Source organism: Leptopilina boulardi, unplaced genomic scaffold (assembly GCF_019393585.1).
Source record: "Leptopilina boulardi isolate dan_hultmark-lab unplaced genomic scaffold, ZJU_Lbou_2.1 LbouV2_332, whole genome shotgun sequence".
Taxonomy (NCBI): Eukaryota; Metazoa; Arthropoda; class Insecta; order Hymenoptera; family Figitidae; genus Leptopilina; species Leptopilina boulardi.
Window position 1 is genome coordinate 261777 of NW_026137899.1, and position 20862 is coordinate 282638.

At 25.7% G+C, this 20862-nt stretch overlaps 1 protein-coding gene across 4 annotated transcripts in view; it reads left to right on the plus strand.

Annotated features, from left to right (window-relative positions):
• The window catches only part of LOC127285365 (choline/ethanolamine kinase), a 32953-nt gene that overhangs the window by 9753 nt on the left and 2338 nt on the right, over positions 1-20862 (plus strand). The window contains exons 1-4 of one of the 4 annotated variants that reach the window (XM_051311343.1): positions 2063-2433; positions 9686-9798; positions 13306-13785; positions 15527-15773. In XM_051311343.1, coding sequence (XP_051167300.1) covers positions 2392-2433; positions 9686-9798; positions 13306-13785; positions 15527-15773 — 882 coding nt within the window. In that variant the 5' untranslated portion in view covers positions 2063-2391. Of the gene's footprint in view, positions 1-2062; positions 2434-2917; positions 3062-8693; positions 8845-9685; positions 9799-13305; positions 13786-15526; positions 15774-20862 lie in introns of those variants that run through there. The other 3 variants (XM_051311347.1, XM_051311346.1, XM_051311344.1) reach the window with 3 other exon arrangements.

A 20862-nucleotide genomic window follows, 5' to 3' on the forward strand; every position in this document is an offset into this window, starting at 1 on the left:
TAGCACGACTTCTTGCTGTAAGGTTACTGTAAGGATACCTGTAGGGTTTGTAAGGTTACTGTGTAAGCCTGCAGTAAACTTGAGGTCATCTTAAAAATTCCGCCTTACAGTAAGCTTACACAGTAAAGCTAAGGTAAGCTTACACAGTAAAGCTAAGGTAAGCTTACACAGTAAGGTCGTGGTAAGTTTACATGGTAAGGTTGTAGTAAGCTTACACGGTAAGGTAGTTGTAAGCTTCCTTTAAGGTTACTGTAAGGTTGATGTAAGGTTACTGTAAACATAGAATGTTGTTAATAAATAAAATTTATTAATATTTATGCGCAGTAGTTTTCTATGGCACATACGGCTGCGCAGTAACTTTTATTTGACAAACCCTATTGGGGTTCATAAAGTACTTTACCAAATATATCATTTTTTATACAAAAAAATTTATAATAAATTTATAATATAATATATATTATAATATAATTATTTTTAATATATTTTCATATTACTTTATATTAACAGTAACCTTACAGCAACCTTACAGTAACCTTACGGGAAGCTTACAACAACCTTACCGTGTAAGCTTACCACAACCTTACCATGTAAACTTACCACGACCTTACTGTGTAAGCTTACCTTAGCTTTACTGTGTAAGCTTACTGTAAGGCGGAAGTTTTAAGATGACATCAAGTTTACTGCAGGCTTATACAGTAACCTTACAAACCCTACAGATATCCTTATAGTAACCTCACAGCAAGAAGTCGTGCTATGTGGGATCTGGCAACGAAAACATCCCATCATGTCAGAAATACTTGGATTCGCTTGGAATTTGTCACTCGGGGGTTTTCGGGGACGCGGATTACGGATATGATATCAGTTTTTAAAAATGCAAAATGGTATTTATTTTGTTGTCGTCAATATCGCTATTTAATCGTAAAGTACAGATTTCAAGGTTTAATTTGACTTCTGTGACAAGTCTCTAGCAGGTCGGATTTACCTGGTAGAAATTTTCAAAAACTGATCAAAACGTTATTTTTGGGACTTTTACCCCCACTTTTCTGAAAATTCTGACGTGATGGGAGGTTTTCGTTGCCAGATTATAGGATTCAGCGCACCAAAAACTACAGGAAATGACTTTCCGATCTCTGACAACGGAAATTTTTTTTTTTTTGCAGCCTTATGTAATTATTCTATATTTAAACAAATATATTTGATAGTCAAGTAAACGATTATCTAAAACGAAAAAAATTCTTTTGCATCTCTTATAATTTGCAAATTATAAGCATAATAATCAAATCAAGGCGTACCTTGTTGATTTCCACAATATATATTTTATAATTAATTCTTCGGCTTGAAACGTGTTTTCTTGAGAGCAGACGGTAGGTAAACAAGATTTTTTAATGTGATAAGTTATCTTTATTCTTCTATGTAAAAAATTATATTTACTTTAAATAGATTTATTATCGATTAATTAATATAAATTTAAGTTCAATTAATCGTTACTAAAAAATAAATTTTAATAATAAAATGCTTTTTGCTGTAGTGACAATGAAACTCAAAAATTTAAGAAAAAAACAATAAGGACAATTTTTAATGAACATATGTATTTTTGCAATATAATTTATGTGTGTAAATACTGAGAAAATGACTCATTAAAAAAATGATTCATTTACTTAAAAAAATTTAGTTATTAAAATTTTTATTGATCTGCCTTCAATATTATAACATTTTCAAAAAAATTATTTGTTTTTGTGTTTTTTATGTATTTTTTTCAATGTTAATTTATTAAATTATTTTTTTTATTTAAAAAGTATTGAAAATAATCTTCTTCTTACATTTAAAAAAAAATTAAAAATAAAAATCTTAAAATCTTCTTTTAATTTGTAGAATCAGTATTTTAAAAATGAACTTTTCTGCAAAAAAAATCCGGACCAATGACTGTCTTGATGAACGAAGATTTTTGAAGTTTCCTACCATAAAATCTTACGAATAATAATGCTCCTCTGGCTCCCCTCTTCGTAGTCGGAATACCATTTACCCAGAGCTAACTTTAACTCTTGCGTTGGTTTTCCCTGGCTTTCATTCTGTTACCGTGACAAGAATGAACTGGACGTATTATTTGTTGAGAAATTAGTTTTGGACATTTATAATTAATTTTCTATTAACACAAGAATTACTCTTCGGTCATTGAACTTTATTATATACATAATAATAAAACAAAAGTAAATAATTTGAAAAAAATTGTTTTTTGAATTGATATTTTTATCTTTTTGAATTATTTTTTATTAATCGAAAGTATTATCCATTTTTATTTGCATGTGAAATATTGTTTTTTTTTTTTAAACAAGTACAGTGGGTTTGTTTTCCAAAAAAAAAAAAGAAAAAAAAGTGAACTTATTAATTTTTATGTCAGTGGCTCGACGATTATTTAAAATGGACAGTTTCAAGGTATGTGTATTATAAAAATTAGTTGTCAAAGTTTTAAAATTTTATAATGTTAATATAATTCATAATTAATTTATAATTATTTTATTAGATTTTATTTACTTTATACCAAGCTTCAGACATTGATATGAATTCCATGAATTGTGCAATATTTTTTTTATGATAATTTTATCTGATGAGTAATACTTTACTGATCTATGTCGTTGTTTTTTTTTTTGTTTTTTTTGTTAGTAAAAAAAATATATAGATCAGTGTTTTTGCACCGTAACCGGTACCAACTTATTTTTAGTGAATGAACTTGACATCTAAATATGGAAATTCTGATGATGTAACATAAGTTTGTATTTTCTTTTAAAATCATATTTTCTTCATTCCAAAAAAATAGATGCAAGTAGCAGCACTTTTTATAAATTTGATAAGATAAATTTTGTGAAATAAATAGAAAAAAATGTAAACAAAATGTTAACATTTAATGATAGAGTATCGTTGTAAGAACGTGGTGGGGAAAGAAAAAATCAACTTGAACACCGGACTCGATATACCTGTCGTATTCTTTAGTTCGGGTGAAAATCGGGAAGAGTAGAACCTTACGATCTTCAATGTACCCGGTGTCCAAGAATTACCTTCTACGGTATTTATTCTTATTCTTTTAAATAACACTAAAATTCTTTAAAAAATGTTTTTTTGTTTTTTATTTTTATGTTTATTTTTTTATTATATTTATTTTTTATCGTGTAAATATTATCTAAATATTAATAATTTAATATTATTCATTATTAATTATTAAAATTATATAAAATATATTATATATTATTTATTATTGAAAAAAATTAGGCATGAGCATTTAAAAAAATTTTGTTCATCTTGTCTGGAAACCACACTGGGCCATGCCTCTGATTGTAAAACTTTTTCTGATTTATTTTACAAAATAAAATTAAAAACAAAATACCTATGACTTTTTTTGTACGAATTGTAACTCTTCCAAAATTCAATTATTATTAAAGTTTTCTAAAATTCTTCACCAAATTAATAACTTTGAATAATATTAATTAATTTGTTTTAATTCAAATAATTTTCATCAAGTTCTTTTAAAATTTAATTATTTTAAACATTTTTATCAAAAAAATTCTGGGGCGTACGATTATTAAAATTTTTATTTTAAAGAATTTTATTAGAAATAATTATTTTTTAGACGAATTTTCATTTTTTGAATGAAATTTCTTTTTATGGTCAGTTGGGGTAAATGGGGACAAAATCCCTATTTTTCAAAAATGACGTATTGTATTGTGTAAGTTTCTTTCTTTAAAAGTAAATATTTGCGAGTTTATTTTTTTAAGTTGTTGTTTAGATTCCCAAGATTAATTTTATGCAGCAGAAAAAATTTAGATAAGCTTTAAACGCATGAAACTGACTGTCCCCATTTACCCCAAAATTTATAAAATTTCCTAAAATTAATGGGGGAAATGGGGAAAGCATAGTTTCTAAGAAAGATTTAAGAAAAAAGTTTCCTTAAGTATATTACTCTATTAAGGAATGAAAAAACTTGAAAAAAATTTGTAGTAGATATATAATAGTTATATTATTATTTATTGATTCATTAATTAATGAATAAAAAAAACAGATTTTTTCGGACGTAAGGTCCCTTTTAACTATCCAGGTCACATATAATCAAATTTATATTAAAATCTAATACCAAAAAAGTAGGAAGATGTATGAAAAAGTAGAATTTGAAAATATTTGTTATTACAATACTTTCTGTATGTGTGGAAGAAAATTCGAAGATTTCACAACAATTTTAAGAAATATGTTCAGAAAATTTTTAATACACTGAGGATTTTTCTATTTATTATTTTTGTTTTTATCTTTCTTTACTTTAAAGAAATATTATATAATTATTTTATATGTGTATGCTCTTATAATATATATGTATATATATTATATATACCTACATATATTCAAATTTAAAAAGCTTGACAATCGTCAGTTTTTCTGAAACCAAGATTATTGATTGCATAATAAATCGATTCGGAATTACAGTGCTTCATTCTTTAACAGATAAAAATGTCTTGTGAAATTAGGATTAATAATAACAGAACCCATATTAAATTTACATTGATGATATAATAATATTAAAAAATAATAGTTAATTATTTTTTATTGAAAGAGTTCTAAAAATAAAATTGTTATAAAATTTTTAAAAATTTCTTTATTTTAGATGAATAGTCTATAATTTACAAAATGTGTGGTACATAGTGAAATTTAAAAATTTTAATTTGTAAAAAATAGGCGAATGATTTACAGATAATATTGATGAAAAATAAAGAATTTTTATTTTTACACTTTCATTAAGTTCTAAAAGATAAATCGTCATGCCTTTAATAAATATATTATATTGAATTTAATTTAAACTTCGTGCACACACGCATTTGGCTCCAAAAATATCACAAAATAATAAAACTATTAAAAATAGTCAATTGTTTATTAATTTTTTATTGTAAATAGAGATTTGTCGCAATAACCATGTTTACTTAAACATTTGCAGACAAAAAGGTCTATGTGGAATTGTAAACAAAAATAAAAAAGCTTTTCTCTTTAATATGCTTCAGATGTCAACCTGATAACAAGGCTGGAATAAAATGGAATGAAAAATATAATACTATTTAAATAATTCGGGAAATTCCCTTTTTACAAAATTAATCTTTTAAAATTATAAACTAAAAAGGAATTTAAATTAAATGTCATTGAAAAAACTTAAATTTATTCCTTATGTAATAGTGGAATTACACCTTACTTTTTCGTTTATGACATTTAATGAAATTAGAAAATTAATAAATCAATTTCACTTTTGGAGCAGAAAACTTTTATTTTTATTGACCTTGGAAAAAATTATTTTAGATTAAAAAAATCTTAAATTAATGGAATTAAAAACCAACTATTTTTTATACTATCTGAAGAAACTTTTTGGAGTTGAAAAAATTTACAAAATTATTGGAATATAAGTTGCAATTTGAAATAAAAAATCGGACAAGTGCGAGTTACACTCGCACTGAAATCGAAGGTTCCGTACTCAAAGCGAACTTATTTGGTATAAAAACAAATGTTTAAAAAATATGTGTTGTGTATTAAATAATATATGTGATACAAAAATGAACAATTTTTAAAAAAAAATTTAAGAAAATTGTTCCTCTTTTGGTATAAAAACAAAAAAAAATTTTTAATTTATTTTGTATTTCAAATAATATAAGTGATACAAAAAGGAACAATTTTGTAAAATTTAAGAAAATTGTTCCTCTTCGTATCACTTATATTATTTGAAATACAAAACAAATTTAAATTTTTTTTTTGTTTTTATACCAAAGGAGGAACAATTTTCTTAAATTTTTTTTTTAAATTGTTCATTTTTGTATCACATATATTATTTAATACACAACACATATTTTTTAAACATTTGTTTTTATACCAATTAAGTTCGCTTCGAGTACGGAACCCTCGATTTCAGTGCGAGTGTAACTCGCACTTGTCCGATTTTTTTCGTTTTTTGCGGAAAAATACATTTTTTTATTAAATTTATCATTTTTCTTCAAAAATTTGATAAAAATTGATCATCAACTCAAATCGCGCTTACATTTTTTCCCTGTATTTTTCACGCAAAAATACAGTTTTACAGCAAATGTGAACAATTTGGGTTGAATATTGTGTGCGCTAGGGAGAATAAATCATTTTTTTCGAAATTTTTTATTTTTCCTTGACAACGCTATGTAAATTGATCCGAATCAAGTTCGCTATATTTTTCCTGTAATTTTCACGTAAAAATACGTAAGTGTACCAAATTTGAGCTCTTTATGTCAAAAGATGTGGCCGCTAGGGGGGGGGGGGGGGTACATAGTCATTTTTAGGCATTTTTCGTAAAAATTCATGGTTTTTCCTTGATAACGCTATGTTAATCAATTCTAATCAAGTTCGCTATATTTTTCCTATAATCTACACGCGAAAATACATATGTGTACTAATTTTCAGCCCTCCAGATAAATTTGTGTGGCCGCTAGGGGGGGGGGGGGTACACGATTTCAAAAAAACCGATATTAGTAGGGTTCCGAACCGAGTACGGAACCCTAAAAGAATACATAATATATTATATGAATATTTTCTAAGATTATTTGTACATAAAATTGACTCGCAAAAAAAGTAAATATTATCTATTCCTAATCCTATGACTTATTAATCTTTTTTTTGTAAGTTTACAAATATGTATTCAATTATAAAGTCATTTTATAAAACAATTAATGTTTATCGTAAACAATATTAAATATTGCACAATTAAAATATATAAAACTCAAATTGCTGTTGCTTAAATAAACGTTTTAATCGACATTTCTGTTAGGAATTTAATTCACTTGTAAATTCGCAAAATAGAATGTAATTATATATCTTTGATTAAAAGCCAAAGTGTAAACTGCGCTTTTAATGCAGGAACTAAAAATAAGAATAATATTCAAACAGAGAAAGATTAATGTAAATTATATGTGTTTCACTCATATATTGCTGATTCTCCAGACACTGGTCATTTTCAAAAAAGAGATTTTTTTTAAGAAACTAAAAATTCAATTCTTTTACATACAAACTACTTTCAGCCTTTTCAGTTGTCAGAATAAAACAGAAAACTAACCTCATTTAATTATTTGACACATTTTTTGAAAATTAAAAGTTTTTTTGATTTTTTTTCAAAATTGGTAATTTTTTTCTTTTTCATTTTTTTCTATAAAGTTTAAAATGTATACTGTCAGCACAAATATGCAAATGTCCTTTCATTTGGTTCTCGAGATATTAATTAATTAATTAATGTTAACAAGAAAAAATGAAATATTTTACAAAGAGATAAATGTATGGCAATTCTGAAGCTGCTAATCGAAAGCTGACTTAATTCCACATTCAACAAGCCTAGCCTATTATGAAATATTTTTGTTAAGTCGATTTTTTATCAATAAAAATTGATTGTTATTACAATTTTCTATAAAAAACCTATTTAAAAAATACTTTAGATTACGGTTACGATTAACCCCTTCACAGTGTAGCAGAAATTAAGCTTCCGTGCCCCGTATGTGGGAAATTTTTTTTTTTAAATTGATATTACCATATAATATGTTCCCATAATATTACTGTAATATTCTCTTGTAATATTACGGTATAATATTACTGCAATATTACTGTAATATTACCTTAATATTAGCGCGTAATATTACAGTAACATTACCGGTAATATTACCTTGAGGCGGACATTTTAAGATCACTGTAAAATTACTGTAATATTACAACGTTATATTACGAATCTTACATGTAATATTACCTTGATATTGAGGTTATATTACGTGCTTCTTGGGATGCTACTAGAGCAGTCATACACGCGGTCAACATCGCATTTGTATTAACTATAGTTTTCTTTTCATGAACATGTAAAAAATTTCAATTAAGCAGAATTTCAATTTAACAAATTTTTCATTCATTCATTCATTCAATTTCATTTATTCAGTCATTGCAAATGGACGAAAAAACAATCGACAGAAAGATTTCGACTTAAATTTTTAAATTTACCACTCATGATTTTCTTGGTAAATTCTGCTTGGTCAATTTTAATAATCTTGTGAATTGTGAATCGGTGAATTGGAAATTCTGGCACTAAAAAATTCGAATCACATAAAATTTTGTTAAATGAGAATTTTGTTAAATTAAAATTCGTCCTAGTTGGAATTTTTTTTTAATAAAAAGTTGGGTAAAGAAAAATTCTTTAGAATAAAAAATTTTTAAAATGAAAATTTTAACTAATGACTTTTATAGGATAATTATGCGCCCCATAAAAAGTTAATTTTATGGAACTTTGTATGAATAAATATAATATTATCAAGTTTTGACTTAAATTAGTGAAGGTCCTAGGAAATTAAGTAATTTTTTTTGGAATGGCACGCGAATATAATAGATAAATTGTATTTATCACTAAGTAAAGTTTAATAAAATATTAGAAAATTTATCAATCATTCGATGTCAATAAATGAGGACAGCATAATATACGAAACGTTATAACAACAGTATTTTTCATTGACTCGGAATTATGAAAAAAAATTTTATTTTATTATAATAATGTATAATTATTTGTCCAATAAATTTGCAATAAAATTATAGTGTAAAGAAAAATTATTATTTTTTATCGCGTGCACTCTTACCAGATTTCTTTCAATAAGTACACGTGACGAGAGAATATTGATCGGCTTTTAGCTGTGCGCAAACTCATGATTGCTTACCTTTAAATGTCAGTTTACTCAAGTTTTCATTTACGAATCATCATGGAAAATTGCCTTCGCAATTATTAAGTTTAATTATTTCTTTGTCGATATTATTATCCTCTCTGAGAATATTTAGCAGGTGACGCATTTCGTTCTACAGTTAACTTAATTTATGTTTTGTTTAGAATAATTTAAATTTAGTATTTTATTCTTTTCGTATTTACTATTACTTTTATAGTAATTAATGATTTCATGTTTAATGCATAAAAAATTGATTTTTTGCATAATATTGTCAACTATGCAACTACATAAAACCTAGTAGATATTTTATTAATTATTAGCAGTGATTATACCTCCAAAAATAAAAATTAATAATAATGGATTATAGTTAATTATCATAAAAATAATTACTACGAACATTTTTTTGAGGACCAATTTTTTAAAACCTGGTAAATCTATTTTGAAATTTTTTTTAAATATAATTTTTGTCAATAATATGTTGAATTATAGAAATATTTATTTTTTTATTTGTAAATTATGTTTTCAAAAAAATGTTTAAAAATGGATTTATCAAGTTTTTAAAAAATACTTTTCATTTAATTTATTTCTTTAAGATTATTTTTTAATTTTTTAATTTAAACAAAACGTTTATTTTTACAATTGAATAAATTTAGTTTTTTTGTTAGATTTATAATTCATTTTTTTTGCTTCTATATTTTTATATTTTGTATTTATCATTTTTTAATTTTTTATGTTAATATAATTTTTTTTTAAGAAATAAAAGTTATTTATAAGAAATTAAACCATGTAGAATAATAAATAATTTATCTATAAATAAACGTTTATAAAGCAAGGTTTTAATCTAACTTTAGCAATTTGCAGTTTATGTGACCATGACATTTTATATATAAAACTAAAAATAACGCAGTTCTGTTATAATTTTGTTTCAAATAAAAAAAATAAAAAATTTTCCATTACAGATGTCAGATAAGAATCCAGAGATGAGAGCAACAGCTGCGAGAATCTGTCGTGAACATTTACATGGAGTTTGGAAACACGTCACCCCGGATAACATTGTTGTTAAACGTATAAGGTACGTTAAGAGTTAATGAAAATTTGGTTCTTATGAAAATTTTAAATCCTGCAAAACAATAACATTTTCGAGGATAATTAAAATTATTACTTTTATTATTATTATTATTATTATTATTATTGTTAAATATTATTTAAGATTATTAAAATCACTTAATTAAGAAACTTTTTTTATCCTAAGAAAACGAAATTTATCGATTTCTACGAGTCAAAAAATAGGAATGTATTAAATTGAGGAAATATTTGAAAATATTTTACTAATGTTTCAGAACCATTAATATAATGAAATTTATTTATTCGATATTGAATCCCGAAAATTCTATATTATTTTTAATTACCTAAAATTGGACATAATATTGAAAAAATTAATTCTTCTCTATTCGAAAATACAATTTATATTTTATTAGTTGAATATATTTCGCAATTTTTTAATTGCAATAAAGTTTTTTTAGATAAATAAAGTATAAAATGGGCGATTCTTAATTTTATTAAAAAGAATTTTTTAATACCAAACATTTTCTTTTGAAATCAATAAAATTAATTTATTGTTTTCTATTCCAAAAGTGGAGTTTACTATTTTTTAATTTCTTTCAATTACATAAACAAAAAAGTAAAATTTAATTCTACTGTAAGGAATTAATTCAGATTTTTTCTAATTTAATAGGGGAATATACTCAAGGTTGGACACCGTTTTGGACTTTGTTTATAATCTTTTTAAAAAAATAAATTTAGTCAATTGAGTTATATTGTTAGAAAGATGTACAAAAGAGGAACACTTTTGCTGCAGATCGTAAATTGATTGGTCTAAAATTATAAAAGTTCTGATCATTTAAAAAAAACTAAATCTCGTCAGGGTTGGACATTATACTCAGGGTTGGACACTTTGTGAAAATCGAAGCGAATTGTGGTTAAAAAAATAAAATAACATTTATAACGTTATTGAAAACGTTTTTTTATCTTTATTTTTTCATTTATACATTATTATTATTATTATTATTATTATTATTTATAATTGACAATTAATATTATTTATAACGTTACTGAAAACGATTTTTAGGTTAATTTTTAACGTTATTATTATTTTTCTAATATCTTTGGCAGAATATGTGCTGTGTGTGTGAGTCAATGTTTATTTGTATATTTATTTATAAATTGTGTCAAATTCATAATTAACAAAGTGCCCAACCCTGAGAGTATAAAGTGTCCAACCCTAAGTAGAAGTAACATTTTCGAATTGTGCTAACCATAACCAGACATACTTTGCGATTCGATTTTACACTTCATTTTTTCTTCAATCATGAACCCCACAATACATGCAATAAACTTACCTTACCGATTTCTTGTTTTCTTTATTCATTTTTTATGTTTAAACACATCGCTTACAAAACTTTTTTCGTTCCTATAAATGCACCGACGTCACAGCAGACGCTACTTTTGATCCTCCAAAAATGTGAAGACACAAAAAGTTAGGTTTCACTACGGGAAACTTCGCCACGTCCGTGCATAGAAGGCGCTAGTGTTCTTATTTTAAGAAAATCGAAGTGTCCAACCCTGAGTATATTCCCCTATTTAATTCTTTTTCAATTTCATTTTCAAAATTGGTTGTCTTCACAGACTTCCGAAGGTCGAATTCTATCGGATTAAACAAATAAAAGATGTATTCTTATTAAAAGAATTAAAAATTAATTGTTTCTTAATTTTATCTAACGAAAATTGTTAAAATTAAAAATTTACGAAATATGCTCCGCTAATGGAATACTAATTATATTTTGTAATAGAAAAAAATTAATTTTTCAAGTATTCTGCCTAATTTTAGAGTATTGGAAAAATATGCTGGTATTTTTATTCTTCTTAATTCAAGTCTTCTTACAAGGTATAACCTTTTTACCAGGATATTTATTTTTTTTGCTTTTTGTTGTAAACTGTAATTACTTATTAATTTTTATTCATTAATTAATTAAAAAAATTTAACTTGCGATTAATAAAAGATTTTGTCATATTTTTCGGTGCTCTTCGTGTGACTGTCGAAGTTTATTTATATATATTAAAAATATATTAGGGTCAGTTGGGGTAAATAGTCCCTATTGAAAAAAAACACGTATAATTATACGTATAATTATACGTGTTTTTTTTCAATAGGGGTGACAGGAGCTAAATAAGGAGAAGAGGTATTGGAACTTAATTTACAGTTTTAAAATTAAGTTCAACGTCAATATTTTAACCTCAGATCACCTACAAGAGGTTCTGAGTATTGTCAAGCTTTTATTTTGACAATTGGCAGCAAGATAATTCAAGCTATCGCTTAATGCATAAAAACTTGAAAATTAAAGTCAAACTGTTTCAGTATTTTGTTTCGCATTTGAATAAAACAAACTTAAAAATCATACAAAATTTTTTTCTTATTCCTTATGATTTTTGTCAATTTAGTTAATAATAACAAGCTGTCCCCATTTACCCCAAATTTTAAGAAATTTTCTAAATTTTGGGGCAAATGGAGACAGTCAGTTTCATGCGTTTAAAGCTTATCTAAATTTTTCTCTGCTGCATACAATTAATCCTAGGAATGTAAATAACAACTAAAAAAAACGCAAATATTACCTTTTAAAGGAAGAAACTTATGTAATTTGTTAAAAATATGGATTTTGTCCCCATTTACCCCAACTGACCCTGAATATAAAATAATAAATTTTTTTTTTAAATAAATATTTACCTTACAGAAATTTTAGGTACCGAATTTTTATTGTTATAAAATTTCTTATTACACAATTTTTTATTTAACATACATAATTCTAATTTAAACGAATTTTAATTTCAATTTTTTTTTTCAACAGAATTTAAAGTGATTCGAATTTTTAAATGGCCAAATTTCCAGTTCACCGAATCTACATTTGTCTGAATTTTTGTTTGTGCGAATTATTATTTGATAGATTTCTTAAAACGCCGAAAATTTCTGTCAATTTTTTGTTTTGTTATTTCCAATTTCGGACAAATTAAGATTTATCGCTTTAAGAATTTTATTAAATAAAAATTCGTAACAATAAAATCTGAAAAATGAAGATTTGGTGAATTGGACATGCTAACATTTAAAATTCGAATCGTTTAAAATTCTATTAAATAAGAATTATGCTAAATTAAAATTCGGTTAAATTAGAATTCTTCTAAATAAAAATTTGAATAAGTGAAAATTTGTTCGAAAATAAATTCTGTTTAATTCTAATTCGAAAAATAAAAATTCACCTGAAAAATAAATACATCAAAAAAAATTCTTGAAAATGAAAATGCTAAAAATGATTGTCATAGATTAATCATGCACTCCATATATAAAATAGTAAAGAATTATTTTAAAGTTAGTAACGAAACCAGAAATCATTAAGAAAAAATTATTTTATCAAAACTTGAAAAATTAATTGACATTTTGAATGTATGACAATTTTTGTTTATTTATAATAGTTGAAGTTAAATTTTCAAAAAACGAAAATGAAAAAATTTTATCTTTTTTCCATTACAGTGGCGGATTAAGCAATTGGTTATATAATGTTCAACTACCAGAAGGCACGAATACAGTTCGTGGTGAACCCAAACAAGTTTTGGTACGATTGTATGGCCAAGTTCATGGAGAGAGGGCATTGGAGGGTCTCATAACTGAATCAGTTATTTTTACACTTTTATCAGAAAGACAACTTGGTCCAAAACTTCATGGTATCTTCCCTGGTGGTAGAATTGAAGAATACATCCCTGCTCGTCCTCTTCTTACAAAAGAATTGTCTGATCCAATATTAAGTGAATTAATTGTTGAAAAAATGGCAATGATCCACAAAATGCAAGTTCCTATTAGCAAAGAGCCCTCGTGGATTTGGGAAACAATGACTAAGTGGTTGAATATAGCTACAGATATACTGGAGAATGTCGAAGATATCGATTCTCTTCAACTTGACAATGTTAAGGCCATCAAGTCACTTAAACTTGAACATGAAATCAAATGGTACAAGTAAGTACCAGTCACTTTTTTTCTATTCATACCTAAATTGTGTTTCTTGTTCTTTTTTTTAATATGTCAGAATCTATTTTGGGGAATTAAAATCATTTAGGTCAAATGATACTTATTTGATATCATGTCAGCTTTTTCATTTCTTAAATACTGAATATATTGATTCGAAATTTCTAAAAATTATTGTAGCTAAATTAGGAATTAAATTATTTATTTTTTCTAAAAAAAGACATTAATCGAAAATCGAAAGTAATATAAAATTCAAATGAGATGCACGACCAGATTGGCCGAAGTAAAGTTGCGCGCACTTATTTAAAATAATGTAAATTCAACTTAAAAAATTTTTTAATATAAATTAATATATTACGTTTCCATTAATTATTTATTTATGGCAACAAATTTCCGGTTTAAACATTATGAAAAATATTGTTATTAATTAAACTTTATTTAAGGGAAATATAGTAAATTAAATAAGGTAATGAATTACTCATATAAATTGGAAATTGCATATTATATTAATATATTATTCGATTTAAAATAAAATTCGTTATGGTAAAGCATAAAATACGTGCTAATAACACCCAAATTAGTGATACATTTTTTGTACTTTCAAGTATCACCTAGACATAAACAAAATTTTAAAAATAATTTTAAAAAATAAAAAATTTGTCAAAATTTAAAAAATTTCCAAGAAATAATTTAATTTTGCATAATTTTTAAAAGTATAAATAAATTACAATTTTTTATTGAATAAAAGAAATGATATTATTTCTTATTATTATTATAATTATGAGGCAAAATTCTCTGAATTAAAATTCTTGTATATAAAAAATCATGTATAGAAAATGACTGTAAAATAAAAATTCTGCCAAACAAAAATTCAGTAGCTAAAAAGTATTATTATTTAAAAATTCGTATAAAAAGAAAATCTGTTAGATTTTAATTCGAAAATTGAAAATTTTGTTTAGAAAATAATTATTTCTAATAAAAATTAGAAAAAAAATTTAATTATTTAAAATAAATATTCTAATTAATGATTCTTATGAGAAAATGCACCCCAAGATGCTAATTTTACTACCCAAGAAGCACGTAATATAACCTCAATATCAAGGTAATATTACATGTAAGATTCGTAATATAACGTTGTAATATTACAGTAATCTTACAGTGATCTTAAAATGTCTGCCTCAAGGTAATATTACCGGTAATGTTACTGTAATATTACGCGCTAATATTAAGGTAATATTACAGTAATATTGCAGTAATATTATACCGTAATATTAAGGTAACATTACAAGAGAATATTACAGTAATATTATGGGAACATTTCTTTACGAAAAAAATCTACCCATCCAGGGAATCGAACCCCGAACTCAAAGCACACGAGTCCAGAGTTTTACCAACAAGCCAAATTGACTTATAATATATTTACGTTTTTTATGCTTTATGAATAACTCAAATCAGTCTGTAATATTACTGTAATATTACTGTAATATTACTGTAATATTACTGTAATATTACCGTTAATATTACAGTAATATTCCCGGTAATATTACCTTGAGGCGGACATTTTAAGATCACTGTAAGATTACTGTAATATTACAGCGTTATATTACGAATCTCACGTGTAATGTTACCTTGATATTGAGGATATATTACGTGCTTCTTGGGTATTAACTTTAAACTTTAAATTTTATTGTTCAGTGATGTTATATACTTAATGCATTATTTTCTTTTTCAGATCATTAGTGCATCAGCAAAAATATCCTGTGATGTTTTGTCATAATGATTTACAGGAGGGTAACATTCTTCTACGGCAAAATTCCTCAAAATCAGATCTAGTAGTAATTGATTTTGAGTATTGTTCCTACAATTATAGAGGTTTTGACCTTGCAAATCATTTTGCTGAATGGCAGTATGATTATAAAGTGGATAATCTTCCCTTCTTTATCGAGAGACGAGGATATGCACCCACAAGAGAGCAAAAGGTAAGTCTCAAAAGGGGGGGTTGGGAGAAAAGTAAAAAGATTCGGTAAGATAAACACTTCTTCCAATTACTGCAACCTTGTTGATCAATATTATCAATTTTAGTAGTCAATATTTACAATCACTACAATTTACAATCTCTAAATTAGGAATTTATTTTTTAAAAAAGCAGTTTAAACAGTTTTTTTTAACTTTCATTTCTAATTTTTATTTAAAAATTAAGTATAATCAAGTTTTATATCATTCATATTGTAGTTTGCTATTCATTGCATATATCATGAATATATCATTATTTATTGTAAATCTTTTTGTATTCATTCGAGGATGAATCATTTGTAGAATTCTTTTTAACGAAAAAATAAAATTCATTTTGTTTCGACAACCTTTTTCAAAAAATTTTACTAAAAATTATTTCTAAATGTGATAAAAATTATTTGCATTTAAAACATGAACATTATTTGCATTCTAATAATAAAAATAAGTCACATTGAAAATTTACTTACATATTTTTATCTACATTCGACTAGTATAGTGATCATTTTGTGGTAAAAATGCACATTTTATTTTTCCAATATTCTATGTTTGTTTTTAATTTCGTAAAGAATTCTGCGCAAATGATCGATGCTCAAGATTTTTATATTAAATTTATAGGCATAGAATTTGGACTATTGCGGCAAAAAACACGTCTTTGGATAAATAGGTTTGAAGATAACTTTCTTTTTTTTACTTATTTCTTTAAGATTAAAGGTAAATAAATTTTGCAAAGAAATCTCGGAGTGTTTCCTATTGAAAATTCCTACAAAGTTTCCCACGTGTGATCCTTTAAAACCAATCTATAAGGAATCCTCATAAGATCCTTTGTAAGATCTTACGTGGGATGCGTTTAAGGATGCTTTCAGACAACATACGACATTACTGTACGAATTTGGTTCAGGCAATGTTACAGGAAACTATATAGTTTTCCATATAGTTTCCTACGTAGGATCCTATAAAGGCTGTCACAGAAAATGAAAATTAAGCAAAATTTTGAATTTTTTTTTATTTATGTCATTGTTGCTTTGCTTGTTTTTCGACTTCTAGTATTTTAGAGAAAAATATGAAAATAAATTTGGAGGAACTGGGATTGAACCCGGGTTCGACGCGCGCTAGCTAAAGACTCTATACACTAAGGCAAAAAAATGATTACCTCCAAATCAATTTGTCCTCAGACGTTTTTTTTGCTCCAGATACGACGCTAGTCTGGATTCTTCCAGGGTGAAAATTTCCCAACTGGGACACCTAAAACTGACTTTTAAAATTTTAACTATTTTTTTCATAATCTATTGCAAGAAGCCGAATTAAAAACATTCCTGAAATGCGTTTTTAAAAAAATTAATTTTTTAATTATTTATTAACAATTGAATATTTTGTTACCTTTCCACTAAATTTGCAATAACTCTGTTGCTTGTTAATGAAATTTAATAAAATTTGGTGAGTATAAAGAAAAATGATGTCTCTTTGAAATGCAATAGAAATTTCAATTGACCTTTATTGTTAATGCAAAAAAAAAATTGTTTATTTAATAAACAAATGAATATTTAAACTACTTCTCATATGTTTAGGAAAAAATTTCAAAAACCACATAAATCTACACTTTCTCAACTTTAATTTAAAAAAAAATCTTAGTACCTTTAAAAAATGAGTGAATTACGCGAATTTGAAGAGCGACGTACAAGCGCCGAAACAGTCACCACTGCCGCGCGCGGCGCGCTACTACGTGTCGATGCTTATTCTCTGTTATCGAATGATACTAATTTATACTAATATAATTTATATTAATACTAATTTGGCCAAATGAAAATTTGGTTTTGCGAAAATTTAATTAAATAAGAATTTGGTTAAATAAAAATTAGACTTTAATAACAATTCTATTTAAAAAAATTCGGTTAAATAAAAATTCTGCTATTGAAAAATGTGGTTCTAGTCTATAATTCGATAACAGAGAATAGGCATCGACGCGTAGTAGCGCGCTGCGCGCGGCAGTGGTGACTGTTTCGGCGCTTGTACGTCGCTCTTCAAATTCGCGTAATTCACTCATTTTTTAAAGGTACTAAGATTTTTTTTTAAATTAAAGTTGAGAAAGTGTAGATTTATGTGGTTTTTGAAATTTTTTCCTAAACATATGAGAAGTAGTTTAAATATTCATTTGTTTATTAAATAAACAATTTTTTTTTGCATTAACAATAAAGGTCAATTGAAATTTCTATTGCATTTCAAAGAGACATCATTTTTCTTTATACTCACCAAATTTTATTAAATTTCATTAACAAGCAACAGAGTTATTGCAAATTTAGTGGAAAGGTAACAAAATATTCAATTGTTAATAAATAATTAAAAAATTAATTTTTTTAAAAACGCATTTCAGGAATGTTTTTAATTCGGCTTCTTGCAATAGATTATGAAAAAAATAGTTAAAATTTTAAAAGTCAGTTTTAGGTGTCCCAGTTGGGAAATTTTCACCCTCCACTAAATTTAATTTTGCTATGCTTTTTTAAAAATAAATAATAGATATATTTTTTTAAATTTAAGTTTAAAAAAAGTAAAACATAGAAAAAGCGACAGGTTCAGGTTGATATATTGAGGGGAGGGTAGGACACCTTGGCGTGTGTTGCGTGTGTATGTATTAGTTTCACAGGACCACCATTCGACAAATTGGGGGGCAATTGATACTGCCTGAGTTCTGGAACACGACTTGCGGTGTGCGTGGAAACCCGAGGAACTGATGCCTTTTCATCATGGCCTGATGACCAGTGCGGCATCAACGCCTCTTCAACATTAAATAGAGTACCTCTACACGCACTCTCAAAATAGTCAATTTTTAATCCGCAAAATTCAATTAACTACTACTACCTACCTTTTGGCGTGACAAACAATGCGCAACTGCAATTCGAGGCTCTTGTTAATGGCCGCAAAAAGTACAAATAGCTTCGTCCAATAAAATTAGAAAAAAAATTGGTCAAGCTGATGTACTATCTAATCTCTAAATGTGAGATTCTGATTTAATATCCCATGACATTGTAGTTATTTTTACTATTGATTGAAAAATATTTTTTTCTATTCAAAACACAATTTTTTTAGTATTTTCCAAAGTGCTATTATTTAATAATTTACTCCCCTATTGAAAATCCCCACGTGGAAAACCACTTGGGATCCTATGAAATAACTATATGAAACCCCACTCCTATATAGGAAACCATATGGTTTCTCATATAAATCCCCATGGAAAATTGAGACAGGAATTGACATAGAAAAAAATCAAAACGAGGTTCCTCATTTTCCATGTCAAATACCATGTTAAATATTAAATGAAATATTTTATCATTATTTTGAAAAATTTCCCCATGTCAAACCCCAAGTCATTTTCCAAGTAAAATCCTTTATCATTTTTTTTTAAATTTTCCCATGTCAAACCCCATGTTGTTTCCCATGTGAAATCCTTTATCATTTTTTTGAAAAATTTTCTCATGTTATTTCCCATGTGACATAGGAATTGACATGAGGAATGACATGGGAATTGACATGGGAAAATTTTTCAAAAAAATGATAAGGGATTTCACATGGAGAATGACATGGGAAATGACATGGGAATTGACATGGGAAAACTTTTCGAAAAAATGATAAAGGATTTCATATGGGAAATGATAAAGGATTTCACATGGGAAATGACATGGAGTTTGACATGGGAAAATTTTTTAAAAAAATGATAAAGGATTTTACTTGGGAAATGGCATGGGGTTTGATATGGGAAAATTTTTCAAAATAATGATAAAGGATTTCATTTAATATTTAACATGGTATTTGACATGAGATTTGACATAGGAAATGGGGAACCTCGTTTTGATATTTTTCTATGGTTAATTCCTGTCTCAATTTTCCTTGGGGATTTATATGGGAAACCATATGGTTTCCTGTTTAGGAGTGTGGTTTTACATAGTTTTTGACATAGGATCCCATGTGGTTTCCCATGTGGGAATTTTTAATAGGGTCATTTTCAAAAACAATGATTTTAATATTATTTCGAGCTTTTGTCATCATTGGCTTTTTAATTTTGTGTCTTTTCATTCTCAATTAATCGAATATTTCTGAAATCTTTTAGTTTTAACTTTAAGAGATTAAAATTTTTCTTTACTATTTAACTTGTAAACGTTTTGATATTGCGTCAAAAAATTTTTTAAATTGATTAAATTCAGTTATAGGTTGTTACTCGGAGTTTTTCGAAGATATTGATTTCGAATTCGAAGACAATTGTTTTTCAAATTTTCTTTGGAGTCGCTGATTACGAATTTAAAGTCATATATTAAAATTTGAAAATTATTATTAAAAAAATTTTTCTCTTGATTTTAAATGCCGAAATATTACCTCAACCTTCGTGGCAACATTTTCACAATCCAGCGTTAAAAAATAAAAGATAATGGATTGATATTTTTATTAAATTTTATTCATTGAACATAAAAATCATTTAATCATATCATATTTTTTTAAAGTGATAAAAAGTAAAAAAGGATTTTTAAAACAAATTTTTTTATTTTTAACTTAAGATATGGAATAAAAACTTGTTTTTTTGTAAATGCTCATTTGAGCAATTTTGTTAAATGAAAATTATTTTTTATTAAAATTTTGCTAGACATAAATTCTGTTAAATATTAATTAGTAGGAAAAAATTTTTAAGTATTAGATTTTATTTTTTCTGTGCCAATTATGGGCGTAACTCCTTATATTATCATATTTTTTAAATATTTATTTTTAACGAAAAATGTAATTTCCAACACTTTCATTGAAGAAAACTTTAAGAAGTAATGATTTTTCGGTATTTTTTGCCATGAAAAAATTTATCTATCAATTATTATTAATTACAAAGCACTTTATTATATATTTTCATTTCTATAATGATAAGTCTATAATTTTTGTTTTATAGAGACAAAAATTTATATTTTAATTATTATTATTTAGTTTTGTAGAAAAAAAATTGAATTGATTAATTTAATTTATTTAGAAACGAAAAAGGAAAACAATCTTATTATTTCGTTTCTCTAACTTAATAAAAATAATTTT